The 17,066-nt window shown below is 38.8% G+C and overlaps 1 protein-coding gene across 2 annotated transcripts in view; it reads right to left on the bottom strand.

The window, feature by feature from the left end:
* The window catches only part of LOC146505645 (inactive phospholipase D5-like), an 86,236-nt gene that overhangs the window by 14,436 nt on the left and 54,734 nt on the right, over positions 1-17,066 (bottom strand). For both annotated transcript variants that reach the window (XM_085182347.1, XM_085182348.1), the window contains one exon: positions 7,323-7,459. In XM_085182347.1, coding sequence (XP_085038473.1) covers positions 7,323-7,459 — 137 coding nt within the window. The remainder of the gene's footprint in view (positions 1-7,322; positions 7,460-17,066) is intronic.

The following is a 17,066-nucleotide window of genomic DNA, read 5'->3' as shown; positions in this document are numbered from 1 at the left end:
ACTAAGCATTACTATAATGATGTAATGCTGTAATATAATACACGACTCTCCAGCAATTTCTGAGAATCTAATACTTTGCATTTCATTAGAGTAACACTTTATTATTGACATGCAAAGTTTTTGTAGCATTGTTTGTATTGCATTTATTATTACAGAATTACAAAACGAAAAGCTATTCACCTTTTCAAATTATTTCTACTAACCAACAATGCAAAGTGCAGAAAAACAAACTGATTAGTATACATAGACCTACTTTGAGTACCTGAAGCTAAGTCGCCACTTTCACTCTTACCTGTATTTGTGTAAATGAATCTAATTCATGCCAAATGGATACATTTTAACTGTGGAAATATATATATATTTCAAAATGAGTTAGTTTATAGGCTACATATTTTTAAAACTGTAGAATGTAAAGAATCACTAACAGCAATATTAAATAAAAGATAGCTATTGCTCTTTTCCATATTTATATTCATCTGGTTTCATTTTGGACTGTAGCAGATAAAGTTAATTATTGTTTTCCTGTCCATTTGTGATCATTTGTTCTGTTAAAGCCTAATTTAACCTTTTTGTTTTTCAAATGTCTGCCTGCATCTAGAGTAGTCAGAACACAGGGTCAGCAAAAAAGTGACAGCTCGGGAGCTGGACTCAAGGGCATGCTGGTGGGAGTATGAGCTTCAGGTGATAATGGCATCACACCGAGAGGCCAGTTTGCAGTTCACAGCTTGAAAATGTATTCCTGGCTAAAATAAAACAAAGTCAGGGTTTTGGAAAGTTGACAGTGGTCAAACAGTAGGATTTGTTCCCTCGACATGCTGATATCACCACATGGAGAAAAATTGTTAATGTTTAATAAAGCAGAGCAATACCAGTGGCGCCTGCTGAGTTTCTTTTGAGGGATTTAATTCGATGTGTATTCTGTGCTCTGCCATGCACGGAGCTCGAGGACTCGACACTGAGAGTGAGCGAACTGGAAAAGGAATATAGGGAACTGTGATTAAATTATACAGCGTTGCACCTCGCAGTGTACGTAGAGTATCCCTCTTTGTCCTAAATTGACAGCGAAAACTAGGACAGCTGCAGTAAACACCTCACAATGAGGAAAACAAAGATGGATAGGAAAACAGATTGAGGAAGAACAGGGCTAATCTCATTCTGAAAGGAATCCTCTCAGTCCACTTTAGTGGCTGTGAGATACGATGAATAATGACTGTGACCAGTTTAAACAACGAGACAGGATTTGGTATTAAGAGCGAGGGAAGCAGAGAGGCAGCGGTTGTGTCTTCCGGCAGAGGATTCATTGATTTATGCAGTCTGTGTTGTCCACGGCTGGTTCCCTCCTTTGTTACCCATCTGTGCAATCGTGAGTGTGATTCAGCTCAAGCAGCCAATACCTAAGTGGTGTAAACTTCACAGTGTGTGTGTGCATACACGAGGCAGTGACACAGAAAGAAGAACGAGGGTGTCTGAATGTAAAATCTCACACTCTGAATGATAATGGATTTCCAGTTTCAGTGCTGTAAGCGAGAGCAGTTAGATCACTAAAATGTATTCTCTTAAAATTATGCTCTCCTTCCCGATGTTTTGCTCCACAAGGGCTGAACATAAGAATACATTTCACACCGTTACAGGGCTGCCAGAGCTGAGACTGGCATCTTTACATGTTAAAGATACAGCACAGTAAAAAAGTGGATACATCGTACGTCGGCATAATGTATGTAATAAAATCTGTTACATGCAAATGCTTTTATCAGCAGGTGCCCGCTGATCCACACCTATAGTAAGAGCATGTTGATATACCTCAGTGTGCCCGAGTCATTCCTGACATCTGATATAAATTATCCACCCTCTCACGAGCTGCCCTGAGCAGTGGGTGCACAGCAGCGAGGACATTAATATGGGTATCACAGAAGCTGCTGCTGCTGCTCTGCTCCCTGCATGATGTTCATTTTATTTTCACCAGGTACAACCAGAGCGCTCCTGTCACAGTAAACACAGCTAGGATGTTTAGTTAAATTTACAGTGCTCCCTTCCTGATTTCTTAGTTTTTTTTTGTCACACTACCAAGTTTACATGTTAATGTTTTTCTAATACTTGAAGCTCTTTATTCTGGTGTACATTTGAATTAAAATGGTATTTATAGGGATGCTAATGTCTTTGGTAAATAGTATAGTATGTGTGGCACAAGTAATGAAAACAAACTAGCTTATATTTCTATCAGTTTTCTATCTTGCTGCTCTACGTCTCTTTTGCGTGGTTCACTGCATCCTCTTCCAGCTTTGCCCAGAGGGAAATCTCAAGTGTTTTAGTGGTTTGGGTCATGTCAGGAATTGTCAGCAGGTAACAATAAATCGCTCCCCCCTTATTTTTACCTCAAACTAGTAAATCAGTGACCAACAAACCTTGAGTGTTCCTTTCTGTGCTGACTTGATAGCTACGTTTACCATCATGTCACAATCTGTCGGTTTTAATGTTATTTTGGGGAGTTTTATTCTCTCTAGCATATTGTTAGGGTGTCTTCCTGTTTTATTTTGTTAGTCTTCTATTTCTGGTGCCTTGTCAGTAGTTTTCAGTTATTATCTTAATTAGTTTCTTCTGTGCTCTGTTAACAGGTTGTTTCCGCTCCCCCCGATTACCTCCCATGTCTATTTAGAGCCTCATTTTACTTCCTGTGTCCCTGTTGTCTTGGTCTAAGAAGTCTGTATGTACATCTGAAAACTGCACTTTATGACAAGTCAAATCTTTGATTTGTAGACAACTCAACCTACTGCCTGAGACCCAGCTGCCAAGATGCTTCCATTGAGCTTTCCTCTGTTTTCTTAACATTAACAATCACAGTAGCCAATCTGATCCAATCGAAAATGGATATATATATGCATATGTAATGGCAGAATACCTGCCATTGTTTCAAATGGTTACTCACAGTTTTCCTGTGCACAGAAAGTACACGCTATTTAACTTTCCCAAAGTCCCAAATAATTAGTTGTTTGGACAGCAGCTACTTTAGAGGCAGTTGCATTGAGATATAGAAACTAGCAGACTTGAAAGACTTCATGCTAAAACCAAGACTTTGTGGACTTGATGTTGCTTGAGCTCTATTCTTAAATTTTAAGGGAGCATGCCAATTCTCAAATTCATTAAATCAGCTTATTTAAGAACTTTGACATGGACTTTAAAAAGAAATTAAAACTGAGCTGACTCCATTTAGTAATGAATTTTAAATGTATTTTTTATTTATATTAATAAACTTTTAATTAGTTAACTTTTAAGCAGTTTGCAATATATGAACTTTAAACGAGGGCTATATGATGTACTCCTTTACACACCATGATGCACCATTTAATCTGTCTTCATGGTGACCTTTTTAATCTTTGTCTGTTCAAGGCTTCATATTTCAGAGAGGTTTGAAATATGAAGCCAGTGTGGAAATGCCGAAAGTTACACTTATTCTCATGGCTGCTTGAGGCAGCCAGTCTCAAAGTGAGTCAGTCCCCACAGACTCTGATGTTAAAATGGCACGTTTTGAAAACTGTGCTTTTAGTAAGGTACAAAATGTTTTTGGCCTCTATGGGTAGTTTCTATCTTCATAACAACTTTAGTACAGATGATTTTGATTTTGTGCATTGCATTTATAGTACAGTTTATGGCTAACCGAGCCTGCGAGCCTTAGCTAAAAAAAAGTGTTAGTCCTCTCCTCAAACCAATGGGCGATGCCATGTTGTTAGATCCATATATTAGATCCATATTCAGATTATCTGTAAATGATATCTGAAACGCGTCGATTTTAGGGATGAGGCAAGCGTGGTTCTCCAAGCGTACTTTCTGCATTTCCACAGTAGCTGATGGATCGATACTAACCTCGTTATTAGCTGTCTTACATGAAGCAATTATAGATGTACACCAGGGATGGATCAGACCCGCATTTGGATGCGATGAGATGAGAGGAAACTTAATGCTCCCACTTTGTTCCAACAACACACGTGCACATTGTTGTATACCTAAGAGGCTTCAAGCTTCAGTGCAGTTGTAGATTACACTGTTTATCATCGGAAGAGGTAGTATAAATCAAATTAATTATGTGTTTGATTATACTGCCAGGAAAGCATGAAGCAACTATCTGCGTCAGCGAGGACACAGAGTGGCAGCAACTCCCATCTCATCCCACCCTGTTCCTTGGATGCAAGAATTAGCATCATTCATGATGGAGGCCAAAGCAGATTAAAAAGAAATCGACATAACAAAACAAACAGCTGACAAGTCAAAATTACAACATCACAAATAAAAGCTGCTGACATGTTATTTGGAAGCTCAAAGGGGGTTTTTAGTTAAAGGAGAGTAATGGCTACACAGCATCAAGGTTGCCTGGCTCTGTTCGATTGTTCAGTAGTTTCATTTTTTAAGTTAATCACTAGATCGTTTTCAGAGTGTGAACCTTCCATATAAGACATGCAAGTATGAGCCGTAGATGCATTTGCTTTGATGAATTTGCTTTAGAAATGTAAAGGGCTTGCATGAGCAAATCTCACCGCAACCCCATTACGAATGTGTCAAACTCACAGTGATTTATCATGTTTCAGACCTTGCATTGGGACTTGCTTTGAGCAAATCGCTTTATGAAATCATTAATTACATCTTGTAGTCCTTTAAAATGATGCATGTCACAGTCAAAATGTCATCGCTAAGCTCGTGCAAAGTGAATAACAGTGCACGCGTAGAAGTCTGACAGCACACATTTCTGGAATTTGCCTGCCAAGCAAACAACATCTGTTCGTGTCTCACTGATTCAAGCTCCAAGTCTATCATGATAACATTTTCTTTTTCTCCCTCCATCCGGATCACCGTCCCTCAATCATTGCACTGGCCTTATATTTATCTCTTATTCTAACCACTAGCTTTAGGGGCCCTTCAGAGGAGAAGGGGAGTCCAATTTGTCTTTACAAGTTGGGACTACACTTTCAGCCTCGAGTGGAAGAGATAGATGCCCGATAGAGTTATCTAAAGGCTTGTTAATAGCTAATTGGAGGAAGAGGAGGGAGAGAGTAAGTGGACACCGACTTAAAAAGAGAAGAAGGAAGTAATTCAAGACTGAATGTTAAATGGAATAATAAGAGTCTAATGGAGAGGAACCAGTACGAAGTGGCGAGCAGGAGAACAGGACTGCTGTATCAGCTGGATGCCTGCTGATCAGCCATTTTTACTCTGGACTACAAGGATGTGCTGCAGTGGCTTTTACGCTTTTTTTTTGTCTAGGGATCTATAATCTTAAAACTTGGAACAGACTGTAGAAACTTGCTAAAGTCTGGTTTAAATTAACTGTAGGAACAGCCTGGTCATCATTTCACACCCGTGTGGGAGTGAATAGACATTTGTTATGTTCTGGTGCTTTAGGCAACAGTCAACTCACTTATAGTGCAAACAATTCCAGACAGTTGGTTATTACAGTTGCCAAGGCCCAGACAAGCAAAAGAGAAGCTACTTAACTCATGTCAACCGAAGTCTCAAAAGATATTCATTTCTTCGCTCCTTTGTTGTACTTAACTGCTTCTTCTTATATCTCGCACGTCTACTTGCATCTAAACATCTCAGTGATCTCTAGTTTTGAATGACTTACTTATCTGAGTCTCAGCTTCTGCTCGGGTTTTGATTTCCAGGTGTTTGGAGCTTTGATTTTAATTTTTAATTAATTAATTAATTAATTTATTTATTCCATTTACTTATTATTTTTAATTCCCGTGCCATCTTGGATGATTTCATTCCTGTTTTGCTTCATAGCTTTGTTTTTGTTATTAGTAGCTGAAGTTCCTTCACTCATCCCCCATCTGTTTCTTCTTTGGTCTTGTCTTCATGAGTCTTCTTGAACCCACGTTCAGTATTTTTCCTTTGGATTCGCTTGTCTCCTTTTTGTTAAGTGTTAGTATTAATGTCTGTATTTCTTGTTTCATTTTGTCCGGTGTTAGTTTTGCTTGCTGTTTGTCTCCCTCCAGTTGTTAAACTTCTGTTGGCTATTTTGATACTTTTGATTTTGATGCTTCTTTAGTTTGAAAGTCTGCCTGCAGTGTACAGCATTTTGGTCCTATCCACATTAAACCCTGTAAAAACAGAGGAATCACTGTATGTCTCATTTTCAAACTACAGCTTGTTAAATTTTATTCAGCTCTGAGGTTTCTTTTTGTGTGTGTTATTTCCATCTGCCACCTGGTGATATCAGCGTAGAATGTCACAGGGATTTTTATTTTATTGTATTATTTTTATATTACTTATTTTATTTATGATTTCAAATGCTAATTTGTAAGTCGCCTTGACTACATCAGAAAATAAGCTCAGTGGGAAATAAACAAAAATGCCACGTTTACATTTTTTGATGATCATCATAAAATGTTTTAATTGATTTAATTTGATCTCCACCACTAAACTTCTGTGTTTGGCGTGATGCTTTGAATAGCCTGGACCACGTCCTTGACTTCTGTTGTCCCGTTTAGTTACTTGTTACCAAATATCATAAACGCTTCAAAGTTCAGGAGAGCGGCATTTACTTTTGTGTTTTGTTGCAGATGTTTTTTTTTGTTTGTTTGTTTTTTAATCTTTCTGAAGCTTGGGTAAATACAGAGCTCGTTTCAGGCATCCAATCAAAAGCCCTTAAAAAATTAGAACCCCAACCCTAAAAACCTGTTGACTCTGTGATGAGGGAATCCCAAGTGAAAAATGCTACGTCATTTCAGGGCTGTAGGACTTGCTGCAGCAGCACTGTTTTGCAAGCTTTTATTCCTGATTTGTGAGCTCACTGTAGATCCTGTGACCTTACAATGCTGTCAACAGTGCACATACTGAATTTTAAAACATAAATAAACTTCCCGACTATGATATCTACCCTTGCTGATGCAGCACAGATAGATATCAGTGGAAACATTGGAAACTGATGTAACTTTTGTTATTTACTTCTGTAAATCTATTTATTATCAATTTAAACCAGATTTCCAATATATTTGACTAATGGTAAATGTAATACAATAGAACAAACACAATGAGAAGTACAGGCGAAAGGAAAAATGCTTTAAGGTCTTATGACAAAAAGTCAAAAGGGTCAAAATGTGATAATTATGAAAAACTACTGATATAATTCACAACATAAAAGAATGCAGCGTTTGTCAGCCTAATTTTGTTTTAGCTTCTCCAACTTTTCAGACCATTTGCAAATAATTTTCTTGCAATTCTAATAAAGAAAAAAAGAATCAGCTTTAGCTTTTAACTTGTGATGAGGCAGAAAGTTTGGAAACCACTCTGGGTGTTCTACAGCTGTGTGTTTACAGATCAGCAGTGTTCACCTGCAATCCTTGCTGCAGTTCTCCTCTGTGATCCCGTCCTCGTCTTCACCCCAGATGTCCACAGCAGAGAAAATCAAGGCCACCAATACAGCAAAGCAGCACACCAAGGCAAAGATCACAATGCACTTCTGCTGAGACTGCAAGAAAGAATAAAAAACAACACTTAAATTATAAAGGCACATTTTCTGCTCTTCATCGCTACTGCAGAAACACAGCCAAAGTTCTTCAACCTTGGCTCCTATTAGCCGTCTGGCTGACAGAAGTGATTTAATGCCCAGCTCAGCGGGTCACTGGATGATAGAGGAGAATTGAACACCAACATGTAAGAAGTATGACCTCGAAAGTTCTGACTTTCATATAATCCAGAAACAGGAATGAGAAGAAAAGAACAAAAGATATAGAAGGAGGTGGTTTTGTTTCTCTCGCTGTCTCTAATTTCTTTTATTTATTTTTGGTAATATTTATGGTCTCGTGAATTTCAACATCCCACATAGCTCAGAAGAAAATAAAGGTCACCTGAACTGTGCAACATGCAAAAATGAAGTTTGACATCAAAGAACCTGTTTTGCTTGTTAATATTAATCACCCCTTTGGAGAAATCACAAAGCCAAAATGCAATTTTGTCCCATGCATTGCTGACCAATTACAGTGTGAAAGGAAATGCAATATCTCTACCTCATCAGCCAAACAGCCCCTCTGGGTGCAAATCTACTCTGAAAAAAGAACACTATCCATTATTGTTGACAGGAGGAGGGAAAGTTTCTTACTAAGAATATTTCCTTGGGGATTTGTCGACCTTTGAAAGACCCGGCAGTAGCAAAATAACTGTACAGTTTTCTGTTTACCTCCTGAAGATAAACACACCAGAAATAGGATAAAATATATAAATAATTATAACCAGATTTGTTCCATTAGCTGTTGTTTAAACATACAAGATCTAAAATTGCATGACCCCCAGGAAGTAGAGGAAATTACATCGTACCAGCTCAGAGGTCATGGTAAATGTATCTTGTATTTTGTGTCTTTATATGCCACAAAGCATATGATTTTTGTTTAATTTAACACATTTTCACAGCATCATATTAAATGATGTCACCTCTGCATTTAACGTGCAGTGAAAGCCAAGATGACTTAGAAATGTGTGTGGTTCTGGTGATTATGATGGATCTATAGAAGAAAAGTATTTATGCCAAATATTGCACAAGCTCAAAAAATGATAATAGAAAAGACCTTTAAGACCATTTCAGACCAGTAAAATGAAATTAAATATGACGGAGATGTAAAATACAATAGTTGTAGTCAACATACCATACGGCTCAAAAGTTCCTATCACGTTCATTTGCTGTCTTCTTAAGCCTTTGTTTGTTTGTTTGTTTGTTTTTTTAAAAACCTGCTGAAGGTGGTTCAAGTTTCTTTTTTCTCCTCAAAAAATAAAACAAAACTAAACAAAAAAGCAAATGCATAACAACTGTGCTGTGGATTTTAAATGTCTCCACTTTGGATGCTAGAGAGAAGAGGTCCTGGGAACCCCTCCAAACAAGCCATACTTGTTCATTCTTTTTCTAAATGTATTTTTATAAACTTTAACATTTAACATGCTAATTGAGGCTTGTGGACTCTGAGCTCTTGGGTTTCTGCAATTTCTCTGATCATTGCACTTGAGCTTAGGGTGAATTTACTGGGACGTCCCTGGGAAGATGGTGTTGACACACACCCGAATGGTTCAGACCAACAACCTGCCTAAACGTTTGCCTTTATAAGCAAACCTCCAGCAACGACCTGTGCTGAGGGTCACATCTGCTGATAATCAGTTAATTAAATGCAACTGATTAGCCCCTTAATTCCTGTAGAAACAACAGGGGTGCACTCATTTATATCTATGCTGCTTAACCTGCATAGATTCCTATAAAAACTTTACTATAGACGTCTAGAGATAAATATGTAATCATGTGACTAGTAGGCATACTGTACATGTTTCCAACTTCTTATAGTGTGTAACTCTGTAAAAGTTTTAGTGATATTGAAGAAAATAATTCACGATACAAAAATGAAATATAGAACTGTATTGATTTTTGCTTGAAATCATATTACAATGCTCTACTAGTCAGTGAAGAAAAATTATTCAAATATTTATATCAGTATGTTAAAGATTTTAATCAACTTTACAACCAACAATCAGTAAATGGGACATTATGTTTGTACTGTAGTCTCAAGGTATTGACTCATTTACAGAGAACTGCCATAGTTATTTGTAAAATAATAATAAATGCATCCTGATTCTGAGAAACCAGCCAGAAGAGCTAAAACGAATTACCCTTGAACACTTGCACAGCAGATCACTAGCACAGTCAACTAAACTCTGTCTCCAAAGAGAAATGTTATATCACAGACCATCAACCTCTGCGAGCCACACAAACACATAGCTTTGGTTGCTGTAGTGTGTTTATTGCTGCTAGAGAGATGAATGCCCACAGGTCCTCAATGTGGGAATTAAATTAATCTTTGAGCCAGTCAATGGAGCATTCCCAGAGAAGCAAAGACACACTAGCTGGGATATTCAGCTTCACACTCTCATTCTCACACAACTATCTGTCTGCGCTGATGTCTGGCATAGGAATGGCGTTTTCCACTGGTGGATGAGATATTACACTGTACATGTTCCATTTAAACCATAATGCAATCAGTTTACATCTTAGACTGACTGGACAAAGAAGATGAAGCAAGGAGATTAACTTAACTGCTGAACCTCCAATCACATGTGATTGGTTGTGTTTGTGCCTGATAGCAGTGATATGAAAAGGTCACGTTAGTGCACACAAGGGACAATGTTACCTGGCACTGGAGCACAGCTAGAAGTCAGTGCTCCTTAAATCATAGGAATCATAGGAAGTAGCAGCATTAGCTAGACAAATAAAGAAAAATAAAGAAAACTAATGCAATTATCAAAACGTGAACAAAATAATTGCTAGTTTGTGCTTCAATTTGTGAGTGGAGTGCAGTGTTAGTAGTATTAGTCTGATACTTAGTACTAATCAGCTTGTATCTATGTCTTTGGGATGCAGCTCACTAAACAATCCTTAATGGAATCAAATCAAATCAAATCATCAAATCAAATTTATTTCTATAGCACATTTTAAAAGACCAGTGTACATCAAATTGCTTCACAAAATAACTGCAATGTAGGCAGAAACAAGGGACAAATAGTACAATTACGATTATAATGACAATAACATAGTGTAGTGCAAGCCAGATGACAGTCAAACTAATTTGATTCAAAGGCTAAATTAAACAGGTGGGTTTTTAAGCGCAATTTAAACGCTTGAATAGAATCAGAGGTATGGACATCAACCGGGAGGTTATTCCAGAGTCTAGGAACGGCATTAGCAAAAACATTAGCAGTCCATATTCTGGTCTAAATATAACTTCTGTCCCAACACCAAGGCAATGGTGACTGCCAAAATACTAACATTAAAGGTACAGTGTGTAAAATCACACCACTAGACGTCAGTAAATTGCAGATTGCAGTCAGCTGAATCCGATCAGTTCAAATACATAATTGATCTCAACTACTGTATTCAGGATGCCAACATGGCAGATTCCACAAACTGGTGCTTGCTCCTATGGATCTTTAATAGATTTACACTTTAATTCCTGAGAACACAGTAATTTTGTTGGAAGACATAAATACACACTAATCACACTAATCAATGTACTTATTTATAAGCACAACATTCTTGTTTTGTTTTAAGCAACCTCCTAAAATTACTTACTGTACCTTTATGGCTTCAAAATGTGGAGTTCAAAAAGAGTGAGGGTACATCCTACTTTTACATATTTCCTTTATTATTTTTAATATTTATGTCACAAACCCTCCACAGCAAACGAGACCTGAGACCTCTTTCTCTCCAGCCACGTCCTCCAGCTTATCCAGGGCAACGCTGAGGGGTCCCAGGCCACACAGTCGAGAGATATAATCTCTCCACTTATGTTGTGGGTCACCACACCTCCTCTCGGTAGGACATGCCCAGAACATCCAACCTAGAAAGCATCCTAGTCAGAGTGCCAAGCAACTTCAACTGGCTCCTTTCAATGTAGAGAAGTAGTGGTTTTATCTGGGTCATTCTCAAATGACTGGAGTCTTCACCTTATCTCCAAGGAAGAAGTCAGCCACCCTTTGGAGAAAGCTCATTTCCACTGCTTATATCTTTGGTCTTGTTCTTTCGGTTACTACTCAAAGCTTGCGACCATAGGTGAGAGTAGCGACATACATCGAGCGGTAATTGAACAGCCTTGCTTCTCAGCTTTCTCTTCACCAGGACAGACTGGTACAGCGTCCACATCACTGCAGCTGTGGCTGCAAACCAACTATAAAGACATTAAAGGCAGACCTGGCCCCAGGTGTTACACGTGCTGCTGATTGATATCCATCATAGATCTGCAACAAAATAACAAGCTGAGAGGGAGGCAGGGTACAGACACTACTCACGGTAGCAATGTCTGCCAATCCAATCCTGGTGAAATATGGAAAGATTTTTATGGTTCCCATTTAATCCCCAATTTCCCCTGCATTTTACTCCTCAGACTTCCCCTACACACACAATACGCTTAATTTTGTTAATGTTATGGGGGGTTAAAACGGCAACAATTGGTGCCGGTGGTATTAAACGGGTTAATTTAACAACTGATGAAAAAACACTGTTATATACTTCCCACATTGCCCTTTCACTGAAAACTGAGCGCTGACACTGCCAGTATCATCTCTAAAACAATAACTCTAAACAGACGAATCCCACAAACAAAATTTCCAGCTAAAATATACAGACTTTTTTTCCTGTCATCGCTTTCAAGAAGCTTTTTGGCTGTTTACAGTAATGGTTTTTGTGGCTTAAGAATTCCAATCTTATACCAGAAGCAAAGATGGCCTTGAGTGACTGAGGGGGAAAAAAATCATAAATAAGATGATTTAATAAAATTGCTCGCTGGATGTTTTAAAAAGCTCCCCTGAGTCCATCTAAAAAAGCCTTTGCAAGGTGGATTGCACGGTGCCAGACTACACACAAAAACAAACACACTCTACACCTCATACTGTCTCCTTGCCTGCTTTTTGAATGCACAAACACACATGCAGACACAAAAGTAAAGGCCAGAGAAGGTGGATGTTTATAAGTGCAGATCAGAGGCAGATGTTTTAAACAAAACTGCCTGTCCTTTCCCCCTGCAACTATCTGCCAAAACTCTTCTTAGTTGTTTAAAGTTTGCCCTTTTCTATCTTTTGAAAAACTGGCTTATTCTAGTCATCTTATAACCTTTAAAAACTCTGCTGTAAAAAAAAGTTTTACTAAAGTGTGGGGGTTATCTAAAGTATATCTTTCTTAAGTCCTACTTTTTTTGTACTGCTGTGTCACACTATAGTATGCTGAAGAAAAGCAGAAAGACGCTAGAAATATGCAGCAAGCTGACAGTTTGTGAAGGCATATGATCCCTGCGGCTTTGGAAGCACATTTAAGGAAATCTTAAAGTGCGCCTACAGAGAAGCAGAATGAGTTTCTCCACAGTACAGCCAGAGAAAAGTTTGAGGGGCCCAATTATCCTCTTAGGACTGTTTCCTTGTTGTCAAGGGAAGGGACAGGAAGGAGCCATGTGGCTTAGAGGGGAAGATAAGTTTACACCATACAAACATTGCAACAGAAATATGGGAAAGCTATCAACAACAAATCCTGGTATAATTTGTCTAATGAGCGCTTGGAGTGCCGCAGATGTCGTGGGGATGTTAGGAGGGAGAAGTCAAAGCTCATCACAAGCCTGCAGACATGGTATTTCAAAGGATGTGCAGTTATGTTTTTATCCACTTCAATTCAGATTTATTTATATGCCATCAGTTGACAAGGTGAAGACCCTGCAATCCTAGAGAGAGAAACCCAATGATCTGAGACATCTATGGTGACCAGCTGGGAGCAGCACACAGAGAAAACAAAACAGGATAAAACACAAACTACTGGAAAAAAGTATGCAAAATGAATGACATACAGTAGTGGCATATAAGCACATGGGAAATGAAATGGGGAGCGAAGTGCTGCTTGCATCATGAAAAGTCCTGCAGCAGTCTGAGCCTATAGTAGCAGAACTAAGAGATGGATGGTTCTGGGCCACCTGATTCAGCCCCAACTATATACTTTACCCAAAAGGATAATTTTAAGCATAATTTTTAAAGTAGTGAAGGTGTCTTAGAGCTGCACAGGAGGAGGCCTGACAGCCAGGGGTCTGCATCTCATTCTACTTTTGGAAACTTTAAGACATGATGGGGCCTGTTATTCAAGTCTTTCTGTCGCTTGGCAGGTGAATAAGAAAACTACTAGACTGTGGAGCCAATAATTAGTGATAAAATATAAAATTAAAAAATATGTTAGTTTTTTTGAGGAGCGAAATGATGACAAGTGTCCACTGCAGCCATTGTCTGTGCTTCTCGTGCATTTTCCCTTTTCTCTTCAAGATAACTTTTAAAGCAATCAGCAGCCGATGCAGAGTGGTCGTGTCCAAATTCATGGGCTGCATCCTCCTGAGGACCCGGCCTTCGCGGTCTACGTGGGCCGGGTCCTCAGGAGGTCGGGTAGGCCGGAAGTAAACGGCTATGGAATTGGACGGTCTAACCTTCTCGATCTACTCCCGCCCTTAATTCAGAGTATTTCCGGTTGTCAGCGCCACGGCACGAAAATCGAAAATGGACCCTGAAATCTCTCTCCGTTTTTTGTGTTCATTTTTAATTATCAACGAGCTAACCCACATTCTCGCCTGAAAATATGTTTAAAGTTTATTTTGTGGCCCAGAAAGATTAATAAGAGTAATTTTAAAACTTAGTAGCGGCCGCCATTGCCGGAAACTGGAGCTTGGCTGGGCCGCGCTATGAATTCTGGGATATGGTGGGCCAAGAAGGACACACCCGACCCATCCTTCAAATTCGGGGAAAAGGAGGACGCATTTGTCGGCTGCATTCGGAGGAGTCTACGAATTTGGACAGCCTTCGGCGCGTCGCTGTGACGTAATCGGTCTACAAATGCGGCCTCAGGAGGATGCAGCCCATGAATTTGGACACGACCAGTGTGTCTTTGAGGCCTATGCATTGGTTAAATTCCCACAATCCTCTAAAGCAGGGGTCCCCAACTCCAGGCCTCGAGGGCCAGTGTCCTGCAATTTTTAGATGTGATCCAACAAAGCTGATTCAAATGGCTAAATTACCTCCTCAACATGCCTTGCTGTTCTCCAGAGGGCTGGTAATGAACTAATCATGTGATTCAGGTGTGATGACCCAGGGTGAGATCTAAAACCTGCAGGACACCGGCCCTCGAGGCCTGGAGTTGGGGACCCCTGCTCTAAAGTGTCTGACTTTAAGTTCACGATGGAGGTCCTGATGAGAACCTCTGAGCAACCTCTTAGGTGGCCTAATGAATGAGTCCACATGTACTAGACTTTGAGACAGAACTTCAGTTTAATCAACGTAGCCATAAACTTTAACATGCCAAGCCGCTTGAAATACAAATGTGAGAAAATACCATTTTAGTAGTAATGCATATTCATAATGGTCATCTAACTCCCCAAAACAAACAAACAAACAAACAAATAAACAAACAAACACTGACACTACAGTCTCTGTATGATCTAGACATATTTTTTGGTACTTCTCCATCACTCTAACACCGCTTTCTCCACATTACACCATAATGGATGAATCCAGTAATCACATTTGTGATGAAACAACTGTCTTAAGTGGGGAAAAGCTGTTGTGCTTCAGGCTCATGCCTCAGGCGACAGCAGATGGTTCACACAGCGGCTGGAAATTCACAGTATTCACGCAATATATAAACAACTCTCACTATTGTGTTTTTTTTTTTTAACCTTTTTTTGTATTCTTTGCTGACAGGTATGAAAACAATTCATGAAAACAGTTTATTATTTTGTGGCACGAAAGCTTAACTGTGTTAGATGTCATAATGTGAACACCAGTGACATCGTGCTGTGATAGAGGAAGAAGGTCTGCATGTATTTCCCTGTAGTATAAAGTGTTACCTTATTTTCACTTTTTTCCTTCAAAATTTCTTAAGTACAGGAGAAAGCCACTAAAAACTGCAACCAAACCAGTTTTACACCCACACACAGAGTCTTCAAAAACTGCATGTCTGATAGGCCACTAATCAAAACAAGTTATGTCCTATGAAAAGTCTAAGCTTTAAAACATTTTTATCAGGCTCACCTTCAAGCAGCGATTCCTTCTGTACCAAAATATATTTTTTAATATAGTCATATAAATTTTTCTTCCAGCCCTTCAGACTTCATAAATATAGGAGAAAGCCATATGAAAATTCAGCGCTGAAAAACACATTGAAATAATTTCTTGTATCCTGTGTTTACCACTAGTCTGAAATCTACTGTCTTTGTCTGTAATTATTTCTCTGTCTTGCAAAATGTTCAGATAAATAAAACAGTAGCAACAACAACAACAAAAATAACCTGTCGATCTCTGAAATGTGAATCCAGGATCAACATTTCTGCACACAAACACGTAGTCAACAGCTTTATGTGTTTGTGTGATGATGTGTCTATTTTGTACAGTGGCTTTTGAATGCTAGAGGTGCAGAGGGACTGACTGTAAAGAAAAAATAATATCAGACAGTGTACTGCCATGCTCTCCAAGTAAGTGCTGAGTAGGCGAATTTTTATTATGATCGTGTGTTTCTGTGTGTGTCTTGGAGCTGTGCGCAAAATGCTGGGAGTGCAGTTCATTTCCAGTCACCTATGTGCTTCCTCTCTCTTTTACTTGCTTCTTTTTTTTGGCTCCGTGTGTTGAGATAAGTCAGGTTATCACTCTAGTTGTGTAAAGTCTGACTTGGTATCTTTTTCTGTGCTGTCGGCTCTATTTTGGGCTCTGTTTCTCTTTCTTCTTTTCAGTGTATTCATCTATCTTTAACTTTATCTTTTCAATTATCAGAAGAAAAAAAGAAACAAGAGAAAAAACTGTGACATTTTCTTGTTGAGATAAAAGTGAAAATTTGACAGATTTAAATGTGCTTTCTGATGGAGAGTTAGATGAGCAGGACAGCATCACCAGCGACACAGGCTGGTTGGCACTCATTTATTCTACAGGCAATTAAAAGGGTATGGCCATAGAAATCTAATATCAAATTGCTTGCCTACTTGACCTTATCACAGCCGTTTATGGAAAGCACACAGAGTGCTGAGGCGAGGGTTTGAGCACACACACTCACATATACAGACCACCCATACAAACTGTTATTTGGTCAAAATATGCATAAACCTGGTTTAATGTGTATACATTCTCTGTTTCTGGTGTAAACAAAAAGCTTTTATTACTTACATTTGTTATTTAACTCTCAACATTTTACTCTATAACAGCTGTTTTGTAGGACTGCTGGCACAACACAAAACGACTTTACCTAAATCTTTCACTTGAGGCTGGTTGGAGTATTTTAAATTACTGCATGACAGAAATGAAAACACAAAAGACAAGGTGTGCCAAACATCCCGGCTGTCCCCTACTCATGCTTATCTTTATTTAAACGCAACACTGTCATGGAGCTTGGTGTCTGTTGTATTTGTCCTATTTGTTACTCTGTTAGCCTTCTCGTGTCTCATTTATAGTCATTTCCTTCTTTATTTTGGTAATTGCTTTTCCTGGTGTATCTTCTGCCTCCTCATGTCTTCAGTTTTTTTCCTCTTGTGTTTTTGCTTTTT

This window comes from Neolamprologus multifasciatus, chromosome 13 (assembly GCF_963576455.1).
Source record: "Neolamprologus multifasciatus chromosome 13, fNeoMul1.2, whole genome shotgun sequence".
Lineage (NCBI taxonomy): Eukaryota > Metazoa > Chordata > Actinopteri > Cichliformes > Cichlidae > Neolamprologus > Neolamprologus multifasciatus.
This window is presented reverse-complemented; position numbering and strand designations above follow the sequence as displayed.